We start from the raw sequence: 25180 nt of genomic DNA, 5'->3' as shown, positions 1-25180 counted from the left end.
TGTCCGGATCCCTAGCCTAACCTTCGCGTACGCCAGCGAGGCTGGGAGGCACCATGCCCCCATTCGGCTATTTCGCTCTCTTGCTCCTGGCTGCTAGCGCCGTAGCCGAATCGGTAGGTGCTTGGGGATCCAAGTGTTTCTGAGTGGCCCTTGGAAGGGGGGGGAGGTCGGTGGAAGTGGGGAGTGCTTGGCGCCTGCTTTGTGCTTGGGGTGCTTGGTGGGGGGCGGGGAGGCAGTGCTCGGACTCGCGTCTCTCAACCCTAGGGATGGAGGGAGGCGGCCACTTCCACTAGAGTTAACTTTGTTTCCCCCTGAACTTTATTCTGGAATGGCGGTGAAGCAGAGGGGGCCCAGAGACGGGGTGTGGGATTGGGCTCCTCTGTCCTCAACTCACCCCTCCTTAGGGTGACTGACCCAGAATGCCACCAACCCCGCCTCTGCTTCCACCCGCACCTATACCGGGGTTCCTCCCTCCTCTCCCCGAGTTAACTTTCTGTCAGGGACGTGATTAACTTGAGACCGACTCCCCCACCCCACCCCCGCCCTGTGGCCAGCCCCTATCCCATCGCTACACCGCACCACCACCCCCTCCATTGGGCCCCAGCCTGCCTTCGATGGAGTGATGGGGGGGTAGGGGGAGGGTGCTGCTGGGGGACAGATCGAGCTCGCATAAGTAGAACTTGAGAGCTGAAATTTTAGATCTTAAAACTCATCTAGTTACCTCATTTTACATTTGAGGAAACTGAGGCCCAGAGAAGCTAGTTAATGACAGAGCCACTATTCTGTCTTATGACTCTAAATCCATTGATCTTTACAATTTTTCATGCTGGTTGGAGTTTGGGATTGGTGATATAGGCGACCTCCCTTCCTCTTCTTCTGGATCTGGGTTCATCCCTTATGGCAAGGTACGATCCAGAGGCTAGCCTCCAACTTCACCGCTACCCCTCCTCCCTCCCCACTTAAAGGAGGGGAAGGAGGCGGGAATCAAAGTTCAGCTGCTCTTGGTAGAAAAAGCCCAATGCTTTTAGCCTGGGTTTTCAAGTCCTTTTTCTGGCGCTAACTTGCTGACCTTGGACGAGTCAATTTGAACACACGTTGTAGAGATTCATTCTTGATGTGAGAGATACAAAGTTAACATTAGACCAGCTCCTGAGTGTAAGGGATGACCATCTACTAGCACTTCCCCTCACAGCCTTAATTTTCTCAACTGTAAAAGGGGGATAATGTGGCTTATAATCAAGTATCGCCCTGAGCTCTTTTGAGGATCAGAAGAGATTATGGATGCCAAAGTGCTTTGGAATTTTAAAAGTTTACATAAAAAATGTGGTGTATTATTGACTTCCCACCTGGTGGAGCCTGAGGTGAGAGTGTGGGAGGGAGAAACTGGACTGCCAAGAGTTACTCTCATAAACTACAGTAAAAACTGAAGCAGAGTGGACTCCATTGGGGTGAGGAAGCAGTGTTTTCTTGACTCTTCTCCAAACCGAAGCTCCCCCCCTATGGTGTAAATGTGTGAAACTTTGTTCCTTATGCTGTTGTCTGGAGCAGAACTTTTTACCATTTTCTTGCTAAACTTTAGCCCAGGCCCGGGAGCCTTAGCAGCTTAATCATTAAATATTGATTCAACTTAGAACTCTGAGGCCTCTTGCAAACAGTTTGGGGGCAACCTTTGGACAGGATGGGCAATGATATCGTTCCATTCAACACTTACCTGCCCAGACTGCAAGGAATTGTGTTGGAGATGGAGCTAAGAAAATGACGTGTAAGCTTCTTGAGGGCAAGGACTACGAGCTTGGGGGGGATCTATACGACATGTCCATAGGTTAAGATAAAACCGAGTAAAGGTCTAGATCAGAGGCTTCAAACAAGCTGCCTGAACTAGATTAAAATGTCATTGGGAAATATTTAGCAAAACAAATAAAAATAGAAAATGTGAACAATATAATATTTTAAGACCAAGTCACTTGTGGCCCTCGGGGATCCTTGTGTATTGACTCCTTTTCTATTTGAGTTTTTCATAGCATTGATCAAGATTAGTTTCTGGGCACAAGTTGGAGGATGGTGAGAATGGTTTCTTGGGATCAGGGAAGAAGGCTTAGAGGAAGAAATGGTGCAATTGAGAGAGTCCCTATATAGGGACCGAGAATTGGGAAATACCTGAATTCACATCTGGCCTCAGACATTTACTAGTTGTATGAACCTGGACAACTAGTCATTTAACTTAACCACTTAACTACTGACTGCTTTCAGTTTTCTCAGCTGTAAAATGGATTAATAATAGTACCTATGGCCATTGTGAGGCCCAGATGAGATAGTATTTGTAAAATGCTTAGCACGGTGCCATTTGTTAGGAGCTATTTAAATGCTAGCTATCACTATCATTAGTATTAAGTGAGTTAACATGTAAAGCACTTTGCAAACCTTAAATGCTAGCTATTTTTATTATCATTACTACTAAAAAAGGGGGTTATATGTAAATATCCTGTGTTCCATTTCAGCAGAATAATAATATCCTTCTGAAACTTTTTATTTTGGGAGGAAGATGAAACTCATGAACAATGTAGTTCATACAACCAGCTCTTTGGGAGCCCCCAAAAGAAAGACTAATCCTGCGGTAGAGTAGCTTATGCCGCCTAGGGGAGGTAGACCTTGAATAAGGAAAGCCCTTTGAGGGCAGAGAGTACTTTTTTGGATTTGTATTCCCAGGGCCTGGAACATAGTAGGAGTTTAATAAATGCTGAATCATTGAAATTACTGAACTGGAAGGTGAAGCCCCTATCAAGTTCAGGCTGTCTTTTGGGGAGAAAAATAACTAGAGACATTGGGTCTACTAGAAAGAGCACAGGACTTGGAACCAATCAACAAGCATTTATAAAGAGCCTACTGTGTGTCAGGCGCTATGCATGTTGAGAGATGGGAGTGCTGGGTGTGCCATACAGCAAGGCCAGTTTGCCTAGACCAGTTTTTGAGAATGAAAGGGAGTAATGTGTACCAAGTCTGGAAAGGTCATTTGGTGCCAGATTGTGAACTCTGAACAGGGTATATGTTTATTTGGTCCTGGAGGTAACGAGCCAATTGGAGTTTGCTGGTGAGCCATTGGAATTAGTCAGACCAGATCTGTCGAATTTTACTTTGGTAGCTAATTGGAGATGGGAGACATTTGAGGCAGGAAGGCAGGAGGTTATTGTAATAGTCCAGGTGAGAAATGATGAGGGCCTGAGATAGAGTAGAGGCTGTGGGTGGAGAGAAAGGGACAGGCAAAAGCAGTGTTGTCAAAAGAGAAACAAGATTTGGCATTGATTTGATGGGACACCTGGGGTGGGGGTGAGCAGGAGAATGAAGCCGGGGTTAACATCCAGGGGACTGGAAGGATAGTTAGTGGTGCCCAAGGCGAGTGCTGGAAGCAGGGCTAGTTTGTAGAGGAAAGGTGATCATTTCTGTTTGCTTTATTTGAATTTGAGGTGGGTCTGCTGGACAGTTTGAATTCCACTTCTGCGGTTAACTGGCTCAGTGACCTTAGGTAAAACATTTTCCAGCTCTAGGCTCAGTGCTCTGTAAAATGAGTGGGTTGGATTGGGTGATCTCTGAGCTCTCCACGAGTTCCAGATCTTGTGGTTGGGTGAAGAGACTTATCCAGAGTCAAGTAGAAAGAAACCAGGTATCCTGCCCAACGGGCAAGCCCAGGATTCTTGTTACTCAAACCACAGCTGCTTTCAAGGATAGTCAGGTTTGAAGAGAGGAGGAGGAAGAGACAGCACTAGCAAACGCTTGAAAAGGCCCCATTCATTGCCTATGCCCCGTGTGACTTCCAGGACAAGTCACTTTCCTTTTTGAGCCCTATTTTCCTTCTGCTAAATGACTCCTGGACTGGTTCTGAGTTTCCTTCTAGATTTGAATTTTATGATCAGTAGGGAAATAGCAAAATTTAATACCTACTATGTTTAGAGCACTGCTGTGTATATAGTCTTCTATTTTTATGGGTCTTGGTGCTGGATTTAGAGTCCAAGGACTTAGGTTCAAAACCTGGCTCTGTTACCAAGTTTTTGACCTTGGTAAAAATCACTTTGCATTTCTGGGCCTCAACTTTGCTTCTCCAGAGGTTATGTTCTCTTAGATGACCTCTAAAAGTTCCTTCCAGCCCTGATTCTGATGCTGTGATCTCATGTTTACAAGGTAAACCTGTGTTGTAAACATTCTTATTCTCCTTTTATAGCTGAGACACCTAGGTAAGGGACACAATTTGGTAAAGGTCACATGATTATTACATTGGTATAGCTGGGACTGGAACCCTTAGACCCCGACTCAGGGGTCTAAGACACCTTCCTTCCTCCAACTCTAGACCACCTGTGCACATTCCCAAGGCAGAGTGTTAATCGGCTCAGAAGTGGGGGAAGGAATTCTTCCCCCTTAGTGACTTTTGGTTCAGTGTGGCACTTTGGCGGGCTAGAAGTGGCTCCTGCTGTATTGAGGAAGTAAAGGGAGCAGGAGCGAGCTGGCCCTCTGTCCTCAGTGGAAGAGTTAGATGTTTACTTGAGTCACAAGGATAAGGTAACCTGCTATTGCTTGCCTGACTCCTGGTAGAGGTCATTGATCTTTGACCTCTGCCCTTTGGCTCCAGTTTCCTAGCTTCTGTTGGCCCCTTAAACAAAGAAAAAAGGCCAAGGTTTGTCTGAAAGGAAGAATTACTTATTCCTTTGGGTCACCTGACCTGTTGTCTGAGCTTGGGGTAGAGAAAGCAGAGAATAAGGCTTTAATGCAAAGGTGATGGGAGAAGGGAGGAGGTTATAACGATAACTCTGGGTTGGTTTTTTGTTTTGTTTTTTTATTTTTTTTTTTAAGTTTTTCTAACACATTCACACCTATTCTTTTATTCAATCTTTTTTTCCCCCCAACCCTGGAAGCCAGAAATTATATCAGTTTTGCAGATGAGGAAACTGAGGCTCCCATCACACAACTAGTTTGTAACAGAGCTGAGACTTGGAGCCGAAGTTTATTGATTCCTAATCTGGCATTCTTGGTTCCATACATGATCGGTGTCCAATCGGGTTCAGTGAAGTGATTTGTCCAATAGCCCAGAGCTGGCATTAAAATTTGGATCTCTTGACTCTATCCAATTCTCACAAATAGCTGAATGTTAGAGCTGGTCCCTTAGACCATAGTCCAACACTCATTTTACAAATAAAGAAACTGAGGCCCAGAGTAGAGACGCTATTTGCTGCTCAAGGTCACACACATGTAACTTTTCTATTATATCCTACTCTTTCACTTGGTCTCCCCCACAATTCCATTTTGAAAAAACACATCTTCACTCAAAGTGGCTTGACCTTGGTCAAATCACTTAACCTCTCTTGGCCTCAGTTTCCTCATCCATAAAAATGAGAGAATAGAACTTGAGAAGGTCCTTTCCAGCTCTAAATTCCATGAGCCTTTCATTCTGCCTCATGTGACAGACTTTTCAGGGGGGGGTTCTGCCTAGAGGCAGGTTCCTTAGCTGTTTGTCCTTGTATGGTATATTTGTGGGTCACCCCTCTTGGGCCTGATGCCTGGGCCCGATGCCTGGGCCCAAGTTGGTTACAATTTCAAACCAGTTCTTCCTGTCTGGTGGGGAGGGTACTCCCTGGGGCCTATTCCTTCGGTGCCCTACTCAACTTTCCTGCCCCAGCCAATTAAAGGCCTCCTTGTCTCCTGTTGGAGTGGCTGGCTCTCAGACAAGCTGGCTGCCATGGCCTGGGCCCTACTGTCATTGGAGGGAGATGTGGAAAGAGGTCATCTAACCCCTTCATTTTTCAGAAGAGGAAACTGAGACTTAGGGGGAGGTGAAGTGCATTGCTCCAAGTCACTGGTTGGACATAGAGAGAGGCAAGATTTGAACCTTTGTAATCTGACTAATTCAGTATTCTTTCACTTAATCCTCTCTGAGTCTTGTTTCCTCTTCTAAAAAATAGGGGTGATAATCTCTAGCCTGTCCATCTTATTCTACAAGGTAGCCAACGATCCCATCAAAGGAGGTCAAAGGCAGAAACAACGATCCAATATATGCCAAGATATTCATAGCAGCATTTATTGTCATAGAAAAGTGTGTGGTAACTGGGGAGAGACTGAAAAAACTACTGCATGTGAATCTAATGGAATATTCTGGAGCAATGAGAAATGACTAATATGCAGAATTCAAAGCCACATGGGAAAATTTCCATGAACTGATAGTGAAATGAGTAGAACCAAAAAAAGCAATGTACACAATGACTACATCACTGGAAATGAAAAGATCATTAAAGGAAGCCAGACTCTGAGTAATTGAAAAACCAATAAATGGTCCCTGGGGATAGATAATGAAATCTTTCTCAGAGAAGCAAGGGACCACTAGGGCAGAATGTTATATATACACTGTCCTATGAGGTCACTGTATTTGAATGTTTTTTTGCTTGTGTTTCAAGGGAGAGCCCATCTAGGAGGTTGGGAGGGTGGATATCTCCAAAAATGACTGAGGCAAAAACAAGGCAGCCACAAAATGATGGGTAGGGCCTCATCTAGGTTTTTGTAGGGGATATGGCTGAGCCACAAGGAAGAGGAGAAACATTTCTCCTCCAACCTCTCTACCCTTGAGTTTAGACAGCTGGTGGTAGAGCTGGTCACTGGTTCTCAGAACATTTGGGCTTCTACCCTGGTCAAACAGTCACCCCCTTGAATGCATAACTGTCGGGGTGAGGGAATAGAAACCAGTGGGGGAGGCCTTCAGAAATGTCCCTGTTGGATTTAAACCCCAGTCTGGAGAGAGGGACCACTTGGAACTGTTCTTCAGAAAAAGGCTGAAGAGATCAGAATAATAGGGTAGAGAGAGCCTTTAGAATTTAGGAAGTCAAAGCAAGAAGGAACCCTAGAGGTAGAGGGTCATCTAAGCCAGCCCTTCTCCCCTCATTGTTATCAGTAAAACTGATGCCCAAAGGAGGGAAGCCTGTCCAACGGTGCACAACTAGTTAGTGATAAAACTGGAATCCAAATTTATGCTGACTACCGTCCCAGTGTGCTGCCCCTGAGAAGGTCAAGGAGCTGAAGGGAAGGTGAAATCATAGAATAATAATTAAAATTTATCACATGCTTTACATATGTTAACTCATTTGAACCTCAAAACAAACCCTGTGAGGTTGGGGGCTATTATCCACCTTCTTATGAATGAGGAAATAAGGCTAGAGACTCGAGTGGTTTATAAGTGTCCAAGGTTGGACTCAAACTCAGATCTTTTAACTCCAATCCCAGCACTGGATTTATTTTGCTATTGATCTGTCTATACTGGTTTTGGGTCATTATACCTTGTGCCTTCCATATGGAAGGACAGCTCAGTTCTTTTTTTTTCCTTTTTAGTTTTCAACATTCACTCTCACAAGATTTTGAGTTCCAATTTTCTCCCCATCTCAGACAGCTCAGTTCTAAGCTGGTATGTGATGCCCCAGCTGCTCTGAGCAGGGAGGATGTTGATTTTTCTCACCTTTCTTGTCCCTACATCTGGACAGCTCCCATCAATCAAACAGGGTATTTATTATCAACTGTCTGCTACCTAGAGGATGCTGTTGTTGGCCCTGGAGGGATGGGAACATAAATCATGGTCCCACCTCTTTTGAGAGCTCCTCGTTTGGCTGAGAAGGACCAGAAACATTCAAGAAACAGCATCCGGGGAGACCGTGACAACACCTGAGTTCAAATCCCAAGCTCTGCTACCTGGTGTTTGTTTTTTTTTTCTGAGCTTGTTTCATTGTCTGTAAAATTGATGGGATTATTATATCCTGTGATCGCTAAGATCCCCACCTGCTCTAAATTCCTTTGATTTTTGTACTTCCTCAGTGAAGGGAAAGATCACTGGACTGATGGGAGAGGAGAGGATGGAAATCAGCCACAGGGTCACTGAGGATCTGCTGTACCTTGAAGGAAGGCTTGCAGTCAGCTAGGAGATATTACATACTGCATGCTTTTGGGGATGGTGCTGGCTTTGAGCTGCACGAAGGGGCAGGGTGGGTGCCCAGAATGTCCCTGGAGAGGACTAGCTTTGGATCTAGTACGGTTCCTTCGATACTCCATCACCTTTATTTATAGGGCTATCTATAGGTAGCTCTCTAGGATTGGAGGGTGTGTGTGTGTGTGTGTGTGTGTGTGTGTGTGTGTGTGAGAGTGTGAGACAGACAGAGAGAGACACCTCGTGACTATTTTCCTGGAATGTGGCCCTGAAACGCTGGAGGGTTAAAAAGAATCCCTGGACCTTACTACCAACTTTAATCTCGGGGACAGGCAGTCTGACCCTGCCTAACTAGGTAGGAGGATTGGTCATTGGAGATAAAGGTTGTGGGTTTTTTTTTTTGTTTTTTTTTGCAAGGGGGTGGGGGTTGGGGGGTGGGGAACAGGGACTAGAACTTAGCTTGACCTCTACTTTATCTGAGGAAGGAAGGAAACTAGCACTTATTAAGTGGTCACTAGTGCTTGGTGCTTTACAACTATTATCTTGTTTGATTTTCACAACAGCTCTAAGTGAGTAGGTGCTACTGTTATCAAGTTTTATAGTTGAAGAAACTGAGGCAGACAGATTAGATTTGAACTCATGTCTTCCTGACTACAGACTATCTACTGTGTCACCTAACTGTGCCTTAGAAGTTTAGGTTTAACTCTTAATTTCAAGGTGGTTGGACCTAGAAAAAATTTTTTTTTTTGTGCATGTGGTATGGTAGAGAAGTCCTGGCCTAGTGGTTAGAAAGCCTGGCTCTCCTACTTAATTAGCTGTGTGTCCTGGGTCAAGCCGCTTCTCCTTTTTAAGTTTCTTGCTGTATAAAACAAGAGGGTTGGCTCATGTAAATGATTCCTCAAGTCCGTTCCAAGGCCTCTGCCAGCTCTGACATGTTGATGTGCCCATGAATGGGCACATGAGCTTGCTGTAGGCTTGGGAGATCACCAGGTAGAGGTACCGGTGCTCTGCCTTAGTGACTGAGCCAGGCAGGTCCAGGCCGTGGTCGTTCCCAGGCCCGTGGGGGAAGAGAAGGAGGCTGGTGCCTCTTAAGTTAGCTGGATGTCAGACAAACCAGCGATTCAGGATTCAGTCCTTGCTGCCCCCACCTCCCTCAGCAACAACAACAAAAGTTCCGTTCAGGGCTTTTCCAAGGACTCTGAATGCTAGGCTGTGGGGGGTCGAGGCTGCCCCACTTTGCAAATTTGAAAAGTCAGGCACCCAGCTGGCAGCCCCACATCAGTGGAGGAGGGAGCTGGAAACCCATCTTGGCACCATACTGAGGAACAAGCCTCCATGCTGGGGTGGAATGGGGAGAAGGCTTTGGAAATGACCCATTGGAGAAGAGGGCCTTAGCTTTGGGTCCCTGAGTCACAGTCGGACCAACTCACCCTGAGTCATTCGAGCTTCTTAGGAACTGCTCCCGGATTGGTGGGGCCCAGACTGGGAGGCCCCCTGGGGCCCAGGAAAACTGTTTAGCCCTTACCTTGGAAAGTCAGTTAAATATTGACTTACCTGCCACCCTTTCTAAAGAATGGAGTCAGGGACAGGATGAAGCCTGCTCCAGACCCCCCCCCCCCTTAAGGCAAAGCACCTGGCCTTTAGTCCTTCTGGAGAGTTACTGTGGAGTAGAAAAGAAACTGGCTAGGGGACTCAGAGAACTGGGTTCAAGTCAAAACTATGAGGCTTACTAGTTGTGTGACCCTGAGCAAATCAGTTAATTTCCGAGTCTCATTTTGCTACAAAGCACTAGTTTTGTAAGAGTGTTTAATGTGAGGGTGTGTCTTTTGTTGTTCAGTTGTGTCCCACTCCTCATGACCCCAAGGACCAATACTTTCCATGGGGTTTTTTTTTTGGCAAAGATAGTGCAGTGGTTTGTCATTTCCTTCACCAGTGGATTAAGGTGAACAGATAAGGGACTTGCCCAGGGTCACACAGCTAGTGTGTGTCTGAGGTTGGATTTGAATTCAGGTCTTCCTGACTCTGGACCCAGCATTTTATTCACTGAGCCACCTAGCTGCCTTGGGGTGTATCTGGAAATGATTAATATTTTAGAGGGCATCGATAAAACTTGTTTTAACAGAAAAATGCTACAAGGCATTGTGCTGATGAGTTCCTCAGTTCTGTCTTGGGGTGGGAAGAGACTGGAGTCTGGACAGCTTCCTCTGCTGGAGGAAGTGTCTCTACCTGATGGTTTAGGGGTCAGGGCCTCGATAACCCCTGTGGGAAAAGATCATCTTGAGTCAGCAACCGGTCATTATGAATCACCTGGTTGTGTTTGCACCCAGAATCACAGAATGTCAGAACTAGCTAGCATAGGCCCTCAAACTCTTGTCCAGCCCTCTCACTTTATAGATGGGAAAACTGAGAGCTGGAAAAGGGAAGTGACTTGTACCAGGTCACACAGTTAATTGACTTCAGTTCCAAAATTGGGGCTCTGACCTATGGCTTTGGACTCGGGTGTGTTTTCTTTCTACTGAATCGGGTTTTTGGTTCTGTCCTTAACCTCTGCCCCTAAATCAGGCCCAGTGTTCAAAAAACCCTAAGCCTGGGCCTGGGCTGCAGAGGTTGGGGTTGGGGTGGGGGTGGGGTGCTCCTTTCCTTTCCCTTAGGGGTCCTGGAGGCGGAGCCTGGCTGTTTTTCTCCCTCTGCTCTTCTGCTCTGTTGTTGGGGAAAAGGGTGTGGTGGGGCCTAGATCCAGAATTCTCTATTTATTTACCTAAGAGCTAGGCTGTTTGCTAATTATCAAATGAGTTTATATTTAAACTAGAACTAGTTCTTAGGTGTCCCTCCCTACTTGTCTGCTGGCCCAGAGTTGAAGGTACTTCGTGGGGAGGGGAAAGGGAGTGGATCTGTCTTACAAGTTGCCATCTGGTGCTGTGGAAAGGAAGCAATAGGAAGGAGCTTGGGCTGTTGCATGTAATGGAGACTGTGCTGGACTGAAAGTCAGGGCCTCCACAGGTACTGTGGAGTGATGTGATTTCCCCTCTCTGGGACTCAGTTTCATCATTTGTAAAATGGGCTTTTATGTGACAAGCAGGATAACAGGATAGAGAAATAGGAGTGGAGTGCTCCCTCCCCCACATGCACATACATAGGCGTCCTTGGTCCCCCTGTTGTCCAGCTGGTCTCCTTAGGGGCAGCAACCTTAAATGTAAGTGTGCAGTGTGCCAATCAGCCATGGACCTTGTCTATTTAATCTCAGTGGTCTGGGGTGGGGGAAGAAGGGCTGCCCCTGTGTGGGGCTGGCAGCCCAGCTGTTCTCAGTTCCTTCTGCCCTGAAGCCAAGGGAGCTTGGAAGTCAGGTGACTGGGGTAATGGAAAGGGGTGAGGGGGTGGGGTGGCAAGTATGTGTGTGGAAAGAATGAGCCAAGCAGAGAAACAGCTTGTGGCCAATTGCCGGGACCCTGTTTACTGGGACCTTATGAAAAATCTCCCATTCAGAGCCTGGGGGTGGGGGTGGGGTGGGGCTGGCGGATGCCCCATCACCCGGAGAGATCAGGAGGCCTCATCTATCCCCAGCCTAGGGATGCCTGACCTGCTTTGCCCAACTTTTGTGGGGCAGACTGACCCTTTCCAGAGAGGAGCCTTCTCCCAAGGCTACATGCCCACCCTCCCACCCCTGGGGACTGAAGGGAGAGTCTGGGGAGCCAGGCCTTCTGGATTGGTTACAGGGTGATATAATTAAGGACGACAGGCCTGGAAAGAGGCTATTGACTGAGGTTAGGAGAACAGGAGATTTGTGTTCAGAGCCTGAGAGCTCCTCAGGACACTTATCCGGCAGGGATTTCAGATCTGGTTCTCAGATTAAAAGGCCAGGCTCAATGCATCTCTCTGTGAGCCCTTGAGGAAGGGGGTGGGGTACTGGGGCTGTTTCTCTTCTTTTTTCCTCTCCTTTGGCCTGCCTTAGCTATCTCAAAAAGAGATCCAAGCGCTTTCTAGCATCCCCAGAACCAATTTGCCACCTGGCCAGGGAAGTCCATGCAAAGTACAGAACTGGGTCCCAACTTAAGAGCCTTCCTGCCCATGTCCCCTCCCCCCCCCATACCCCAGCTGGGAGCTGCCTTCTGCGTGGGGATGAATAGGTTGTCCTACTGGGTTCTTGTAAAAAACTCCTAGAGACTGGCAGCCTGGGTCTGGGCTCCCTCCAGAGTGATTGTGTTGAAAGTAATCCGACCTTGGAGCCGAACTGCCTGCTTGGCTGGCCATTTGAGCCCCTATGGAGACCTGGTTTAACTCTTTGAGTGTAAGTAACTGAATGTGTGACTTTGGACAAGTCATTTCTCCTCTTAGGGCCTCTGGTAAAGCGAGGAAGACTGGTTTTTAAAGGCCCTTCTAGCTCTGACATTCTCTGAGACTGAGAAAGTGCTTAGCCCTCTGGATCAACCATCCCATGTGACCTTGGATGATGACCATAGGATTTCGAGCTAGAAGTGCACGTGTGTGTGGGCATGCGAATACATGTAGGGGGAGGAAATGTGAGTCTCATTCTTCCCCCCATCACCCCACCCCCAAGAAAAAAAAAAGGTAGGCTGGGCAAATTCCAGTGGTCACTGGGCTGATTTTCCAGGTCTCAAGAGCCTTCTACTTTTCCCTCTTTTCCAAACGACCTCCCTCCCCAACACACACATTTTCCTCCAATTTTGTACTACATGGGTGAGTCCATTCCTGCTTAGTTTTTCTTTGAAGGGCTGCAGAATTGCCTTTAGGTTTTAAAAGACCCCTTGCCTACCAAACAGATTAGCTTTGAAGTTTCCCCCCAGATTATTCCCAGATCTACTAATCTGCCTCAGACTATTCCCCCTCTACCTTAGCTTTTTGAAATCCTTTTCTTCCTTTTAAAGCCTAGCTCACATGCTACCTCTTCCATGAAGCCTTCTGATTTTTTTCTTCCACGTCTCTCCCCTAAATGGTTCATCTCTTTGCCATGGTTCTGCTTTTATCGTGTTTTCTGTACATTTGTGCACATGCATGTTCACTCAATTAGACTGTAAACTGAGGATGGGGACTATTGCTTTGAATGGAACAGTCGGTCCCAGTATGGGTGTTGGGGGACACTTGGGTCCTTATTCCCTGGGCACATCTCATCCTATGGGGTGGGGAAAGGGCAGGGCTTCTAAAGTCCCTGAAGTTTCTTCCATGGGTCCCTCCGCTTTCACCAGTGGATGCTGAACTATAGACAGCAGCGATTCCCAAGAGCCAGACGAACAGCAGCACCCACTCCATTACTTGGAGCACACCCATTAACCAGCAGACATTCTGACCCTCAGAAGGAGTGGAGGAAGCAGAAAATCTCTAACTTCTAGTCCCTTTCCTCTAACCCCAGGAGCCAAGTCTTAGAAGTTTTCCCTGAATATGCCCTTCCCTCTCTCCTCACCTCACAAACAGTTAAACAGGCCCTGCCTAGGGCCCTCTAGAGAAGGGGCCAAGTTTCCGTTTAAACAGTACTTTAAACAACCTAGACAGTCGCTATGTTTGTTTTGTGGGCAAAGGGAGGAGAGGTGGAGTGGAGAGCCTGGTGGGTGATAGGACATTGAGGCCCTTCCCATGGGGGCTTCTTCCAGGAGCCTGCGGGGGAACATCTGTGCCCCTGCCTTCCTCTCCTACCTTCCTTCTAGGACTGGGGGCTTCTGGGCGGCCTGGGCCTGTTGTCTGATAGCCAGAATAACTGGCGTCTGATGCCTTCGTCCTTCTGGAAGGGTGGGTAGAGGGGAGAAATCTTCTGACTGGATCTTTACCCCAACCCTGAGGTTCTTCTCCTTGTGTACTTTCTAACTGTAAGCCTGGTACTCCTGACCCACAGGGGTCCTTAAGGGTAGGGAGTCACCATCTTTGTCATTCCTCCTCCACCCTGTGTCCTGCCCTACTTTAGGGCAGCCACAGCCATGTCATAAAAAGACCATAGCTCTTTGACCTTGGGCAAGGCAGTTTTCCCTCATACAAAATGAGGGGACTGGACAAGTCCCTAAAAGGGGTCTGGCTCTGATTCTGTGTGTGCAAAGCCTTTTGTTGGCATTTGTGGTCTCCAAATTGGAAGCAGCATGATCCAGTGTGAAGAGCTCCTCTGACTCTAGAATTGAAGACCTGAATTCAAATTCTGCCTCTGATAGTTGCTGGCTTTGTGATTTTGAACAACACCTAATGGGTAAAATAAGGGGATTAGACTAAGTGACCTGAGGATGACCCTCCATCACTCTATAACTCCGAGTCCAGGAACTTGAAGAGACTTTAGGATAATATTAGTTCCCATTTCTTTAATATTTTGTTCCTAACAAACTTGGGAGAGAGGTAGTATCAGCATTTTCCCCATTTTTTTTTTTTGAAAGAACATAATCAGATGGTGATTTACTTAATGTAGCTGTAATAGATGTTCAAGCTAGTCTTCAAGCTTAGGTTTCCTGACTCTCAGTCCAGGCTATGAGGCTTAGCAACCTTTTGTCCTTGGAGCCCAGCAAAGGTCAAGAGAACCCTGTGTCTCTTTCTGGGAGGGTACCTTTCTCGGGTGGTGAGAACAGGGAGGCAGAGAGACTGCAGACTGGCTGGGAGAAGTTATGGAGATACACACGCAAATTGCACCCCGGGATGCTGACCTTCCCCAGCTCTTAAAAGCGTGGTTCCTGTCCTGTAGTTGGGCCAGGCTCTGGGGACTGTTGGCGTATGCCTCTGCAGACATAGACTGCTGGGTGGCCTGCATTCTGAAAGAAAGCTACCCTGTGCTGAATCGGCCCTGTGTAAAAAGGGGCTACAAGGACGGGTTAGGAGGGAGTTGAAAGGCCGGCCGTGAGTCTCCAGGCCAGAGGCTTGGTGCCTCCATCTTGGCTCTGGCTTACACCTACCTCTAGTGCTGGCAGTACCCAGAGCATGTTAATATACTACCTCCTCAGGGTCCCATAATTGCCTAGGATTCTAGGCAGGAGTGTGCTGATATGTTTAACAATCAGCTCTCCAGGGGGAAAATGCAAGACACACATTTAAGTTTAATCTGTATTATTGCGTTTCTTAGAGTAGAGTTTGCCTATTTTCAAGGTGTCAACTCACTCTGAAATGTTGCCAATTGACAGCTTGCTGGAGCCCATCACTGCTCTTGTGCCAGCCTCTAGCCCCGTATAACCTTTAGCAAGTCACTTTTCTCCTGGGCCTCCATTTTCTTCTTTGTAAAAGAAAGAAATTGGGTTATGTTATGTCACTTATAAAACTTCTGCTGGCTCCCATGTTCAGTGTTGGACAAGAATCAGTAAAAATAAACACACCTCGAGTACCTACTCCATACAAATCTCCTTGTCCTCAAGAAGTTTATGGTCTTCTAGGAGAGGTTACACATGTCCACAGATGAAATAGGATGTGAGGTTGAGGGTGCTGGAAACCAGGGAAGGGTCATTCCTAAGATGGGAAGATCAGAGAAAGTTGAGAAATAGATTTCAACATGCAGATAGGAGAGAGGCCTGCATTCCAGGCATGAGGGAATGGCCCTCTCTCCTTTTGGCTCTGACGTTCTCTGTTTTAAATTCTGGGATTCTACGATCCAGTAAATGCTTGATGGGAGAGTGTGGCTGCCTCCTTCCTCCACGTCTCACTTCCTCTCTTCTCCCTCTCCTCCTCAGTCCCCCTCCCCCAGCCCTGACACCTTTTTTTCCCAGCTAAGCCTGAACCAGGCCTTCTCGGAAGCTGTCAGAAGGCCAGAGCAGGCCTGGCTGGCTCTGTAGGGAGGATGGCTGAGCACTGGGACTCAGAGCCTTGGGTCTGGGTGGTGCCAGGAGCCTGGCTGACTCAGAGGTTGTATGTGTGTGAGCACACAAGTGTGGCCACTCACCCTGCCTGGATTCTCTGGATCTAGCTGTGTTATACCCATGTGTTTAGATAACCCTTTGCCATTTTCAAATTACTTTCACATTGATTTTATTGGTAACTCCTGGATGGGTTAAAAAAAAAAACCCAAACAAATCCATTCAACAAACTGAGGCAAGAGAGGTGGTTACTTGCATCACGTAGCAACACGCCCCCCCTGCTGGGCAGCCCCAGCTCTGAATCATAGAACTTTAGAACAAGGAGGGACCACAGGGACAATTTCTTCCTACCTCCTGATTTATCAGAGAAGGAAGCGAGCCTTCTCCCAGAGAGGCTAAATGTCAGTAGATCAGAGACTAGGGCTAGGAGTAGAGCCTAAGCCTCCAGATTCCCTGGGCCAGGGCTCTTTATAGTGTTCTGAACAGTTCCCCCCGAGAGGAAAGGGGAGAATAGAAGGGGTTAAGGCCCTTGCTGTGAGATGACTTCACGGTTTGGGAATCAGGAGCTCTTGCTGCTGGAATTCCTAGCCCCCGCGAGCAGCCTGTGGGTTTGGCCTTGTTGGCAGGCTCTAGGAGCTCCTCTCTTACAGAACATGTGGATGCCTGTATCCTGGTAGGCAGGAAGGGATTGGGGGGGGGGGGGTCTCCTCTTTCTGTAGCCACCTACTAGAACAGATCCTCTGAATCCTAGAGCCTGGGGCAGCTGGAAGCATGGCTGGCTGGAACACACCACACACACCACCTAACACACACCCCCCATCTTGTGCAAAGCACCTGACCAGTCTCATCTCCCTGGCAGAAGGTGACTTTGGTCAGGCCTATTTATTCAGCAGTCTGCCGGAGGGATATACATTTCCTCATAGCTTTGCTGGAGGGAAATCAAGTCTCAAGGCCTCAGATACCTAAGAGAAAAGCCTGGGTTGCTCTTGGAATTCAGAGGAGTCAGGATTCTGTAGTTTGTAAGCAACAAACTTGGGAGATCCCTCTGTGTCTGTCTCGCCCTTCTACCTCTACGTGGAGGATATTTATTTTTTTCGGAATAGAAAACTGAGGTTCTGAGAAGTGATCAGTCAACAAACACTTGTTAATTATTTACAATATGCCAGGTGCCATACCAAACGTAGGGGACACAAAACCAGGCAAAAACATGATTCCTGCCCTCAAGGAACTCACATTAAAATGGGGGATACATCATACCTAGGGTCATACAAAGTCACCCAGCAAATTAGCAGCTGGGCTGGAATGCCTGCATTCCAAGGTCCACTGTATCCCACATTTGCTTTTTTCACCTCTTATTGAAGCCCCTGAAGCTTTGGTTATGGTGGTTCCTAATGCCCTAGAAGAGGGGTGAGTCCTGCCATCCTGACCTTCCACCTTCTTGCATCTTGACTGACAGCTCTCCCAGGGTGAGGGCTGTGTCTTCTGGCTTCCCTGCAGCAGACCCAGAATGGTTTGAGCTTGGCCTTGACCTTCCCATTCTGCTCAGGCTACATTCCTTAAGCCCCCATCCCTGCCCATCTTGTGTCAGGATGCACATTCATCCTGTGTTCTAGATAGGCCTGGTGTTGGGGGTTGACTCCTTGTCCCATCAGTCAGCTGGCTGAGTGGACTTCAGACACTGTTGGCTGACAGGCCTTCACTTCTTGGCCAGATCCGTGAGACAGAAGTGATGGACCCCCGGGACCTCTATGAAGCTCACTACTTCTCTGGAGACCTGCCAGATGATGAGGATGTGGGAGGGGCCCTTCTGGAACAAGAGCCTGATGACTTTGAACTGTCCGGCTCGGGAGATACAGGTAAGGCCTAACTCCTTCTCGGAAAGTAGTGATGGGCAGGTCGGCCTGAGGGTGCTGAATGGAATTTGGGAAGGAGAGTTCTAAGATTTCTCCCAGGATGAGAGGGAGGGAAGGGTAATTCTAGAAAGCAGTTGGTCACATTCTGGCCCCAGAAGGCTGACCCTGGGGGTTGGGGAATGTGGGCTTCTCTTTGTATTTGACTATCGTCAGAGCACTCACCAAAGTTATTGGGGGAACACAGCCCATCGTCGGCCCCATTAATATTCTCCGTCTGCTGCTAGTCCTTGGTTGGAGAGGCCTCTTCTTCTGGTCTGGGCTCCAACTCCCTCATAGGAACTTAAAGGCAAAGATGATCCTTTTCATCCTGAATACCTCCAGGGTAGGTCCTATTTGGTGCTGGCTCTGGGAAATAAATGTTTGAACCTGAGAAAAGCCCAGGACCAGGAGTCAGGAGACTTAGACCCCCAGCTCTCATTGACTGTGTGGCCTTGAGCCAGTCCCTTAGCTTCTGCAGTACTCAGCTGCTCCCTTCTTCCTGAGAAATGAGGGGGTTGAACTCAGGTTCTTTCCATCTCCGACAGCCTATGAAATTGCCTCTGAGCCTTTTGCTCTCTGAGAGCTTTGGCCCCAACCTGTCCTAACAGTCCCCGCCCTTTAGCTTGGGGTGCCCAGGGGTGGGGAGGAAAGGAGAAGTACCAGCCCTGAAACCAGTAGGGCATGTGTAGGCAAAGCTGGGGAGGGGAGCCATGGAGGGGAGGTAAAGAAGTGGGGAAAAAACTGGCCTGGGAGGATGAGAGCAAGCTTGGGCTTTGGATTAAGGTAGGGTAGACTGGGCAAGTGACAAACAGGGTGGCTGATCTTCAGAGAACTGGAACAAGGCCCTGGGTCCACCCAAGGGCAGGTGGAGAAGGGGATGGCATCAAGAGACCCAGAAATCCATCTCCCTATTTCTTATTTATCTTCTGCCCTTTCTCTAGAGCCTTGAGGCTTAAAATGAGTTTAATGTGTTTTCCTCACTTCTGTGCTAGCAAGTATAAGCCCCCTTTTATGGAAGGGGAGGAGACTAAATAGTCTCTAGGGTTCCTTGCAGCTGTGGGCTCAAGTCTATTAGAGGCAGAAAGACAAAAATGATCTAATCTAAACTCCTCATTTTCAAGGAAGAATCCAGGGCCTAGAAATGGAAAGTGATTTGTCTGTAGTCATACAGCAAGTGGGTGGCAAAGCTAGAATGCAGGCCAGTCTTCCTTTTGTCCAGGGCCCCGCTGTGGGGCCTACAGCTGTCTGTACCATCCTTCCCTCCTGTTCTCTTCTGACCTTTGGAGAGGGCAGACAAAAGGACAAGACTGTTCTGGTATGGGATTCCCAGATCCTAGCTATGTATGCCTCCCTCTAGGTGGGAGCTGGGCTAATTTCATATCATCTAAACATAGGCTGGACAGCTAGGTAGCAAAGTGGATAGAGTGCCAGACCTGGAGTCAGGAAGTCTTATCTTTATGAGTTCAAATCTGACCTCAGACACTTCCTAGCTGTGTGTCCCTGAGCAAGTCACTTAACCCTGTTTGACTCAGTTCCTCATCTGTAAAATGAGATGGAGAAGGAAATGGCAAATCACTATATCTTTGCCAAGAAAACCCCAAATGGGGACACAAAGAGTTCGACATAACTGTGAAATGACTAAACAACAAACATAGACTGAGCTCCCTTGCCATCTTTGTCTTAACATCCATCCTTTGTCCCTATAGATGATACCGAGTCATCTGAGACATTGCTTAACACGCTTCAGCCATTGGTGAGTAGTGCTAGCCTTGATTCCTCACTCCCTCCCTTATGGCCTGGGGGCGGGGGAGGGGGGGAGTAGGAGAGGCCTCCCATCCAGCCAATGTGTTTACACACATGCATATACATGTACATATACATCCTTAGTTCCTGGACAGATATACTTGATATGATACTAAAGGGGCATAAGCTCCAAGGTCAGTTCAGCATTTATTAAGCACTTACTGGGTGTAGTGCTGAGTTCCATATTAAAAAAGACACAGGGTTTGAATAAAATGAAAGTTCTGATGTCATGGAGCTGCAGGAAGGGCATCAACCTGCAAACAGATAATTCAGACTCTGAATGCCAATCAGAGGTATAAACAAAGTGCTGAAGGTAAAGGTGGGGCAGGGGGAGAATTGGGAAGGCCTTCTTGGGGAGATAGGGCTTGAGTTTAGCTTTGGAAAAAACTAGTTAAATGTAGTCAGGGTCAATAGCTTCATACACTTGGTTCCATGCTGGCATGAGAAGATAATCCCTTGAACAGCATCATCAGTTGTAGTGACTTTAAATAATTGCCTTTTGTAAATTGATGCATCTTCTGTGCTTTTGTATTGTGCATATTTAATGGGACCAACATGAACACAGCTCTATGATTGTATACAATTCCCTTGCCAACACATCTAAGCAAACTGGAATTTATGTATATAAGCATTGTGTGTTCATGTACAGTAATCACTAAGTTACATGTATATTTGTGGAAAGCTAATTTAAATGATTAACTTGTGGAAGACTGTATTTATCAAAGGGATAAAGAGATGAAACTTTTGCAAATTATTACTGATGAAAGTGTAGCTTGAAGTGTCCTGTACTTTTTACTGCAAGACTATACTGAAGTTATATGATTCTGTTTTAATATATTTGCTACTGGTGGTGCAGACAGAAAATCACTTGTAGAGACTTATTTTTGTAATGGTAGACATTTTGAATTTTATGGGGATATTTTGTCTAAGTACTGAAATAAAAAAAAACTTCAAAAGAAAAAGAAAAATAGGAACTTAGAGGTGGGAGTGGGGGTGGAGTGGCAGCAGTACTGTGGGCATAGGAACCATCACAGGCATAAACCTGGAGGGAAGAGAGAGTGAACAGATGTGTTCAAGAGATAGATGATCCAGTGGTGCTGGAGAAGAGAGTGCTTGGTTGGGTGGAGGGGGGTGATGAATAAAACTGAAATGGCAAGGTGGGCTTCAATTGCCTGGCAATGTAGTGAGTAAGAAGATCTGTCCTACCCACAGCTGGAATCATCTTTACTGTCTTCCTAAGTCTTCTGGTGAGCTGTGGAGGGGTATATCTGTATGTCTGTCTGTCTGTGCGCATGTGCATTTACTTGAAGCCCATGTGCATATGTGTGTACCTGTCCATCTTTGTTGCTCTCTGTCTCTCTTTCTGTCTGTGTAAGATGACCACAGTTGTCATGTGCACACTGAGCTGGGCCTCCTTTCCTAAACCTGTTGGATACTTTGTCCATTTCTAGGTGCCCCTGGATAACCACATCCTTGAGCAGACTGAGCCTTCAAGCCAGGATCCTAAGGACTCTGAAGAGCTGGAGGAGAATGAGATCCTTACCAAGAAGTTTTCTTTTAAGGAAGAAAATATAAGTAACAAAGTGTCGATGTCTAGCACTGCCCAAGGCAGCATCTTTGAGAAGACGGAAGTCTTGGCAGGTAATTTGGCTTAAATACTTGGGGCAAAGAGACTATGTGTGTGTGTGGGGGGGGGTGTCTGGGGGTGTGTGTGTGTGGAGGCGTTTATGTAGCTACAGACTGTAACTGAAAGGAATCCCATTTCTATAACCTTTTCATGTTGTGTCACTTAAATTTTTTTTGAAATAGGGGTACATTTTATCTGTTCTAGACAATTTCTAACCAACAATCAGACTTCCCTTCCCCAAAAGAAAACATTTCCCCCAAACAGAATAAGTACAACCATCTGGCAGCATGATTTGGACTGATAGTAACTCTTCAAGGTTTACACAGTATTTTCCTCACAGCTTTCCTTCAAAGAAGCAGTGGAAGTATTCCCATACTACAGATGAGTAGAGTAGTTCATTTAAGATTCAGAGAAGGCAAGTAAATGCCTCAGTTACTTTATTCAGCTAGTAAATTGGACAGTACCTTGGGAGTAAGCACTATTATCTTCATTTTATAGATGAGGAAACTCAGACTTATCTAAGATCTTCTTGACTCTGGTCCAGGGGCTCCATCCACTGCACCCCAGAGCTGCCCCCCTCTTAAAGAGGGTATGCTGATTTGGGGCAGGTCACCTTTCCACTCTGGCTGTTTTCTCCTCCCTCGTCGGTAAAAGGAGTGGGTTGGGCCAGATGACCTTGAAGGTCCCTTCTGCATCAGATTACTCTGTTCCCAAGTCCCTTCAAGCTCTAATACCTTTCTCTTCTTCCTCCTCTGCAGCTCTGATTGCTGGTGGTGCTGTGGGTCTCCTGTTTGCCATATTCCTGGTCCTGTTGCTGATCTACCGAATGAAAAAGAAGGATGAAGGCAGCTATGATCTGGGCAAGAAGCCCATCTACAAGAAAGCCCCTACCAAGGAGTTCTACGCATGAGGCCCTCCAGTGGGCAGCAGAGCATAGACTTTACGGGTGGGGAAGGGAGGGTTGGCACCTCAGTGGGAGGGGGAGGCACTGACCAACCAGAGTGTCTCCACTGTTTCTTTCTGCTTATTTCCCCCTCTTCCCACAAAGTGGATGCTTTTGCGTTTGGGAGAGTGGAGTAGGTTATATAAGAGAAAATTTTCCCCTTCCTTATCCCCACCCTCTCCCCTCCCTCCTGTTCCTTTACCAGTTCCTCATATCTCTCTGAGCCTCAATTGTTTCATATAAAAATGGCAATAATTCTCTAGCCTGAAAGTCAGAGCTGGATAAGGAAATCACTTGAAATCCTTTTCTGCTCTGATCTTAGAATTTTATGATACCTGGTCTAATATTGGGCATTCTGGAGTCTGATTTGAGAGGGGATAGTTGGAGGAAGGAGAGGGGAACTAGATAGACTCCAACCCTTTTGGGGGGGGGGCAGTATAGGCAGGGTCCTACAGGTCTCTCATTTCTGTCCAGAACAAGCTGTCCTTTTATGTAGGGGTGGGCCAGGGCCCCACCCCATATCTTCAAGGCATTGTGATTGGTGGAGGAGAGGGAAGTGAAGCTATTAACACCTAGAGATGTTTATGACCACCCCATAGCAATGTATTACTGTAGGGTAACATCAGGGAGAAGAAATAGTGGGAAACAGCAGCTCTTATGTAAAAACCAGGGAAAAGACATCGGGGACAAGTTGTCTTGGCCTGTTGAGGACTCCTTTTATAACTTCTTTTGAGGGTAGGGTGAGTAGGTAGAGAGAGCATACAAACACAGGTGAATGCTTACATAGAAGTGATTTGTAGAGTTTTCTCTTAAGAAGAAAAAAGAACTTTTGAAAAAATAACTTTCCAATTTTTGAAGAGTTAATTCCTTGGGGTAGAGGCTGCTCCTGCCCTGGTGCATGGTGGGAGATACCAGCTTGGGTGGGCTTTGCCTCCAGCATCTTTCTAGCACCTGCTGTGGCCTGTCTATTTATGTGTCTTTTTTTTTTTGTTTTTGTTTTTGTTTTGTTTTTGTTTGAAATGAGGGGAGAGCCTGGGGTGTGATTTTTATGAAAATTTTTTTTATTATTTATGGACACTCCTTACCTCTCTGATCCCTTCCTTTTTGATACTTCAGACCCTGTCCTCCACCTCAACCCCTTCCAAGGTTATCCTTTCACATCAAGAAAATAGATTCTTGCAGATCCCAAATTGTGTTCGTGTTGTAGGCAATGGTGGGCCTTTGTTTATTTTAGTATGTAATATATTGTTCTTTCTCCTCAGTTCTAGATAGAGATATATTTTTCGAGTAAAACGTGTGATTTAAAGAGTATAAAATAGGTTGGGTGGGTGGATGGGAGTTCTTGAGTGGTTGACTTCAGCTCTCAATTCTTTCCCTGACCTCTTCCTCTGGTGCCTTCTCCCAATTTGAATGGCGGCAGTAGCCATGGTGTTGAGAGTTGGTTGGCCTTAGTCTGAGATCCTGGAGGTAGGGGACTTGACTGGGACTATTGGTTGAGGCATTGTCCTGAACCATCTCCTTATAGGTGAGAGCAGAAAAATCCCAGACAGTCAGCCCCAAGGATCATCTCTGGTGAAGAGAGAAGGGCCTTCTGGGGACTCCCTTTCCCACCACCACCCTGCTGGCTGGGGTGGGTAGCTCTTCCCAACCTGCCCATGCTCTTGCTCCCTTGGGACAGCTACTCCCTGATCTGACTTGATTTCCCTATCCCCTACCTGCCCTAGGACTCCAGCTGGCTGGGTCTCTGCCCTCTTCCTTCATCGATACCCCCACCCAACTCCCTGTTGCCCCCTGCTGTGACTGAGTGGTGGGAGTGGGCACTTCCTGCCTTTTTGTAGTTGCCTTTCACTGTGTCTGTTACTGATATTTTGGATAAAAATAAAAAGCTTTCTCAAACCCCCTGCTTCTATTTCATTTTTCGGGGGTGGGAGGGTGGATGAGAGTGATCCCAAACTTCTATTGACCCTGAATTCCCATCTCCCCCATAGTGGAGAGGGAGGAATCCCTTAATATGATTGTTAGCCAGTAATGGCTGACAGTTCTTTGCCATAGGTGGCATATATATGTTAATAGTCCTGTTATCTCCCAGCTGTTCTCAAATTTGCCAGTAGTTGGAAAGCTGGCAAGTGATGAGGCCAGGATGTGCAGAAAGCATTGCCAAGGCAAATAGCAGAGCCGCTGCCTACCCTGCATGGCGGCTTCACCAATGTTTCCCTTCTTGGTATGGGCATTCTAACCAAACCTGAAAGGCCTAGCTTGATCTCCCACTTAGAAGTTGTTTCTCTGAAAGCAGCTCTGCTCCCTGGAGCATTTTGAATGCCTTTTTGTGGAAGCCTAGCTCTCTAGGACCTTATAGGTCTAGTGGGAAACACACCCCAGGCAGTGGAAAGACTATCAGACTTGGAAATAGCACTCCACTAATGAGCCTTGGAATGCCTGGTTGGCCCCAGTCTCAATCAATCAATAAACATTAATTAAGTACCTACCATGTGCTAAATGCCGAGGGTACAAAGACCTCTTGATCTCAAGGACCCTACAATCTAATGGGAGAGGCAATCTGCAAACAAATGTATACAAAAGAATCCATATACAGGATAAATAAGAAATAACAGACAGTGAAGGCACTAGAATTAAGAGGGATTAGAGAAGCCTTCCTATAGAAGGTGAGATATTAATTGAAGCCAGAGAGGTCTGTAGTTAGAGCAGAGGAAAGAGTGCATTCCAGGCATTGGGGGGGGGGTAAAAGCCCAGAACTGACAGCCAATAAGCCAATGTCACTGGATTTAACAATACCTGTTGGGGAGTAAAATGTAAGAAGGTTGCCAAGGCAGGAGGGGACTAGGTTATGAAGGGCTTTGAAAGCCCTTCATATTTTGAACTTGCTCCTGTAAGCAATAGGAAGCCATTGGAGTATGTAGAGTAGGGGGCTGATGTGATCGCACCTGTGTTTAAGGAAAATTGCTTGTGGCTGAATGGAGGATGGATTGAGGTGGGGAGAGAGATGAGGTGGGCCGACCCACTAAGAGGGTATTACCATAACCACAGGGTGAGGCAAAGAGGGCCTGCACTAGAGTGGTAGCAGTATCCAGGAGAGAAAGGGGCTCATTTGAACAGGCCTTGGCTAAAGCTTGAATAGTGGGGGTGAGAGATAGCGACAAATCCAGGTTGACTCCTAGGTTGTGAGTCTGAGGGACTGGGAGGATGGTA

At 46.9% G+C, this 25180-nt stretch overlaps 1 protein-coding gene and 1 long non-coding RNA gene across 2 annotated transcripts; one reads left to right on the top strand and one right to left on the bottom strand.

Annotated features, from left to right (window-relative positions):
* Positions 1-23869, top strand: SDC4 (syndecan 4). The gene is made up of 5 exons (XM_027851641.1): positions 1-113; positions 17420-17564; positions 19307-19353; positions 20855-21044; positions 21789-23869. Exons 1-5 carry the CDS (start codon positions 54-56, stop codon positions 21938-21940), a joined length of 594 nt encoding a protein of 197 aa, XP_027707442.1. The 5' UTR covers positions 1-53; the 3' UTR covers positions 21941-23869.
* Positions 15260-18204, bottom strand: LOC114035502. Its single transcript, XR_003568229.1, has 2 exons — positions 17784-18204; positions 15260-15364 (listed from the first exon to the last, which is right to left on the bottom strand). It is a non-coding gene; the product is annotated as an uncharacterized LOC114035502 (long non-coding RNA).
* Positions 23870-25180: the final 1311 nt, after the last annotated feature.

This window comes from Vombatus ursinus, unplaced genomic scaffold (assembly GCF_900497805.2).
Source record: "Vombatus ursinus unplaced genomic scaffold, bare-nosed wombat genome assembly UNPS02000580.1, whole genome shotgun sequence".
NCBI classification, from domain to species: Eukaryota; Metazoa; Chordata; class Mammalia; order Diprotodontia; family Vombatidae; genus Vombatus; species Vombatus ursinus.
The sequence above is the reverse complement of the archived record's forward strand: the minus strand, read 5'-3'. Positions and strand labels throughout refer to the sequence as shown.

Coding starts and splice junctions, on each gene's coding strand:
- SDC4 (XM_027851641.1), top strand. CDS start 54: ATGCCCCCATTCGGCTATTTCGCTCTCTTGCTCCTGGCTGCTAGCGCC. Junction 17,565..19,306: donor GTCCGGCTCGGGAGATACAG/GTAAGGCCTAAC, acceptor TTGTCCCTATAG/ATGATACCGAGTCATCTGAG. Junction 19,354..20,854: donor TTAACACGCTTCAGCCATTG/GTGAGTAGTGCT, acceptor GTCCATTTCTAG/GTGCCCCTGGATAACCACAT.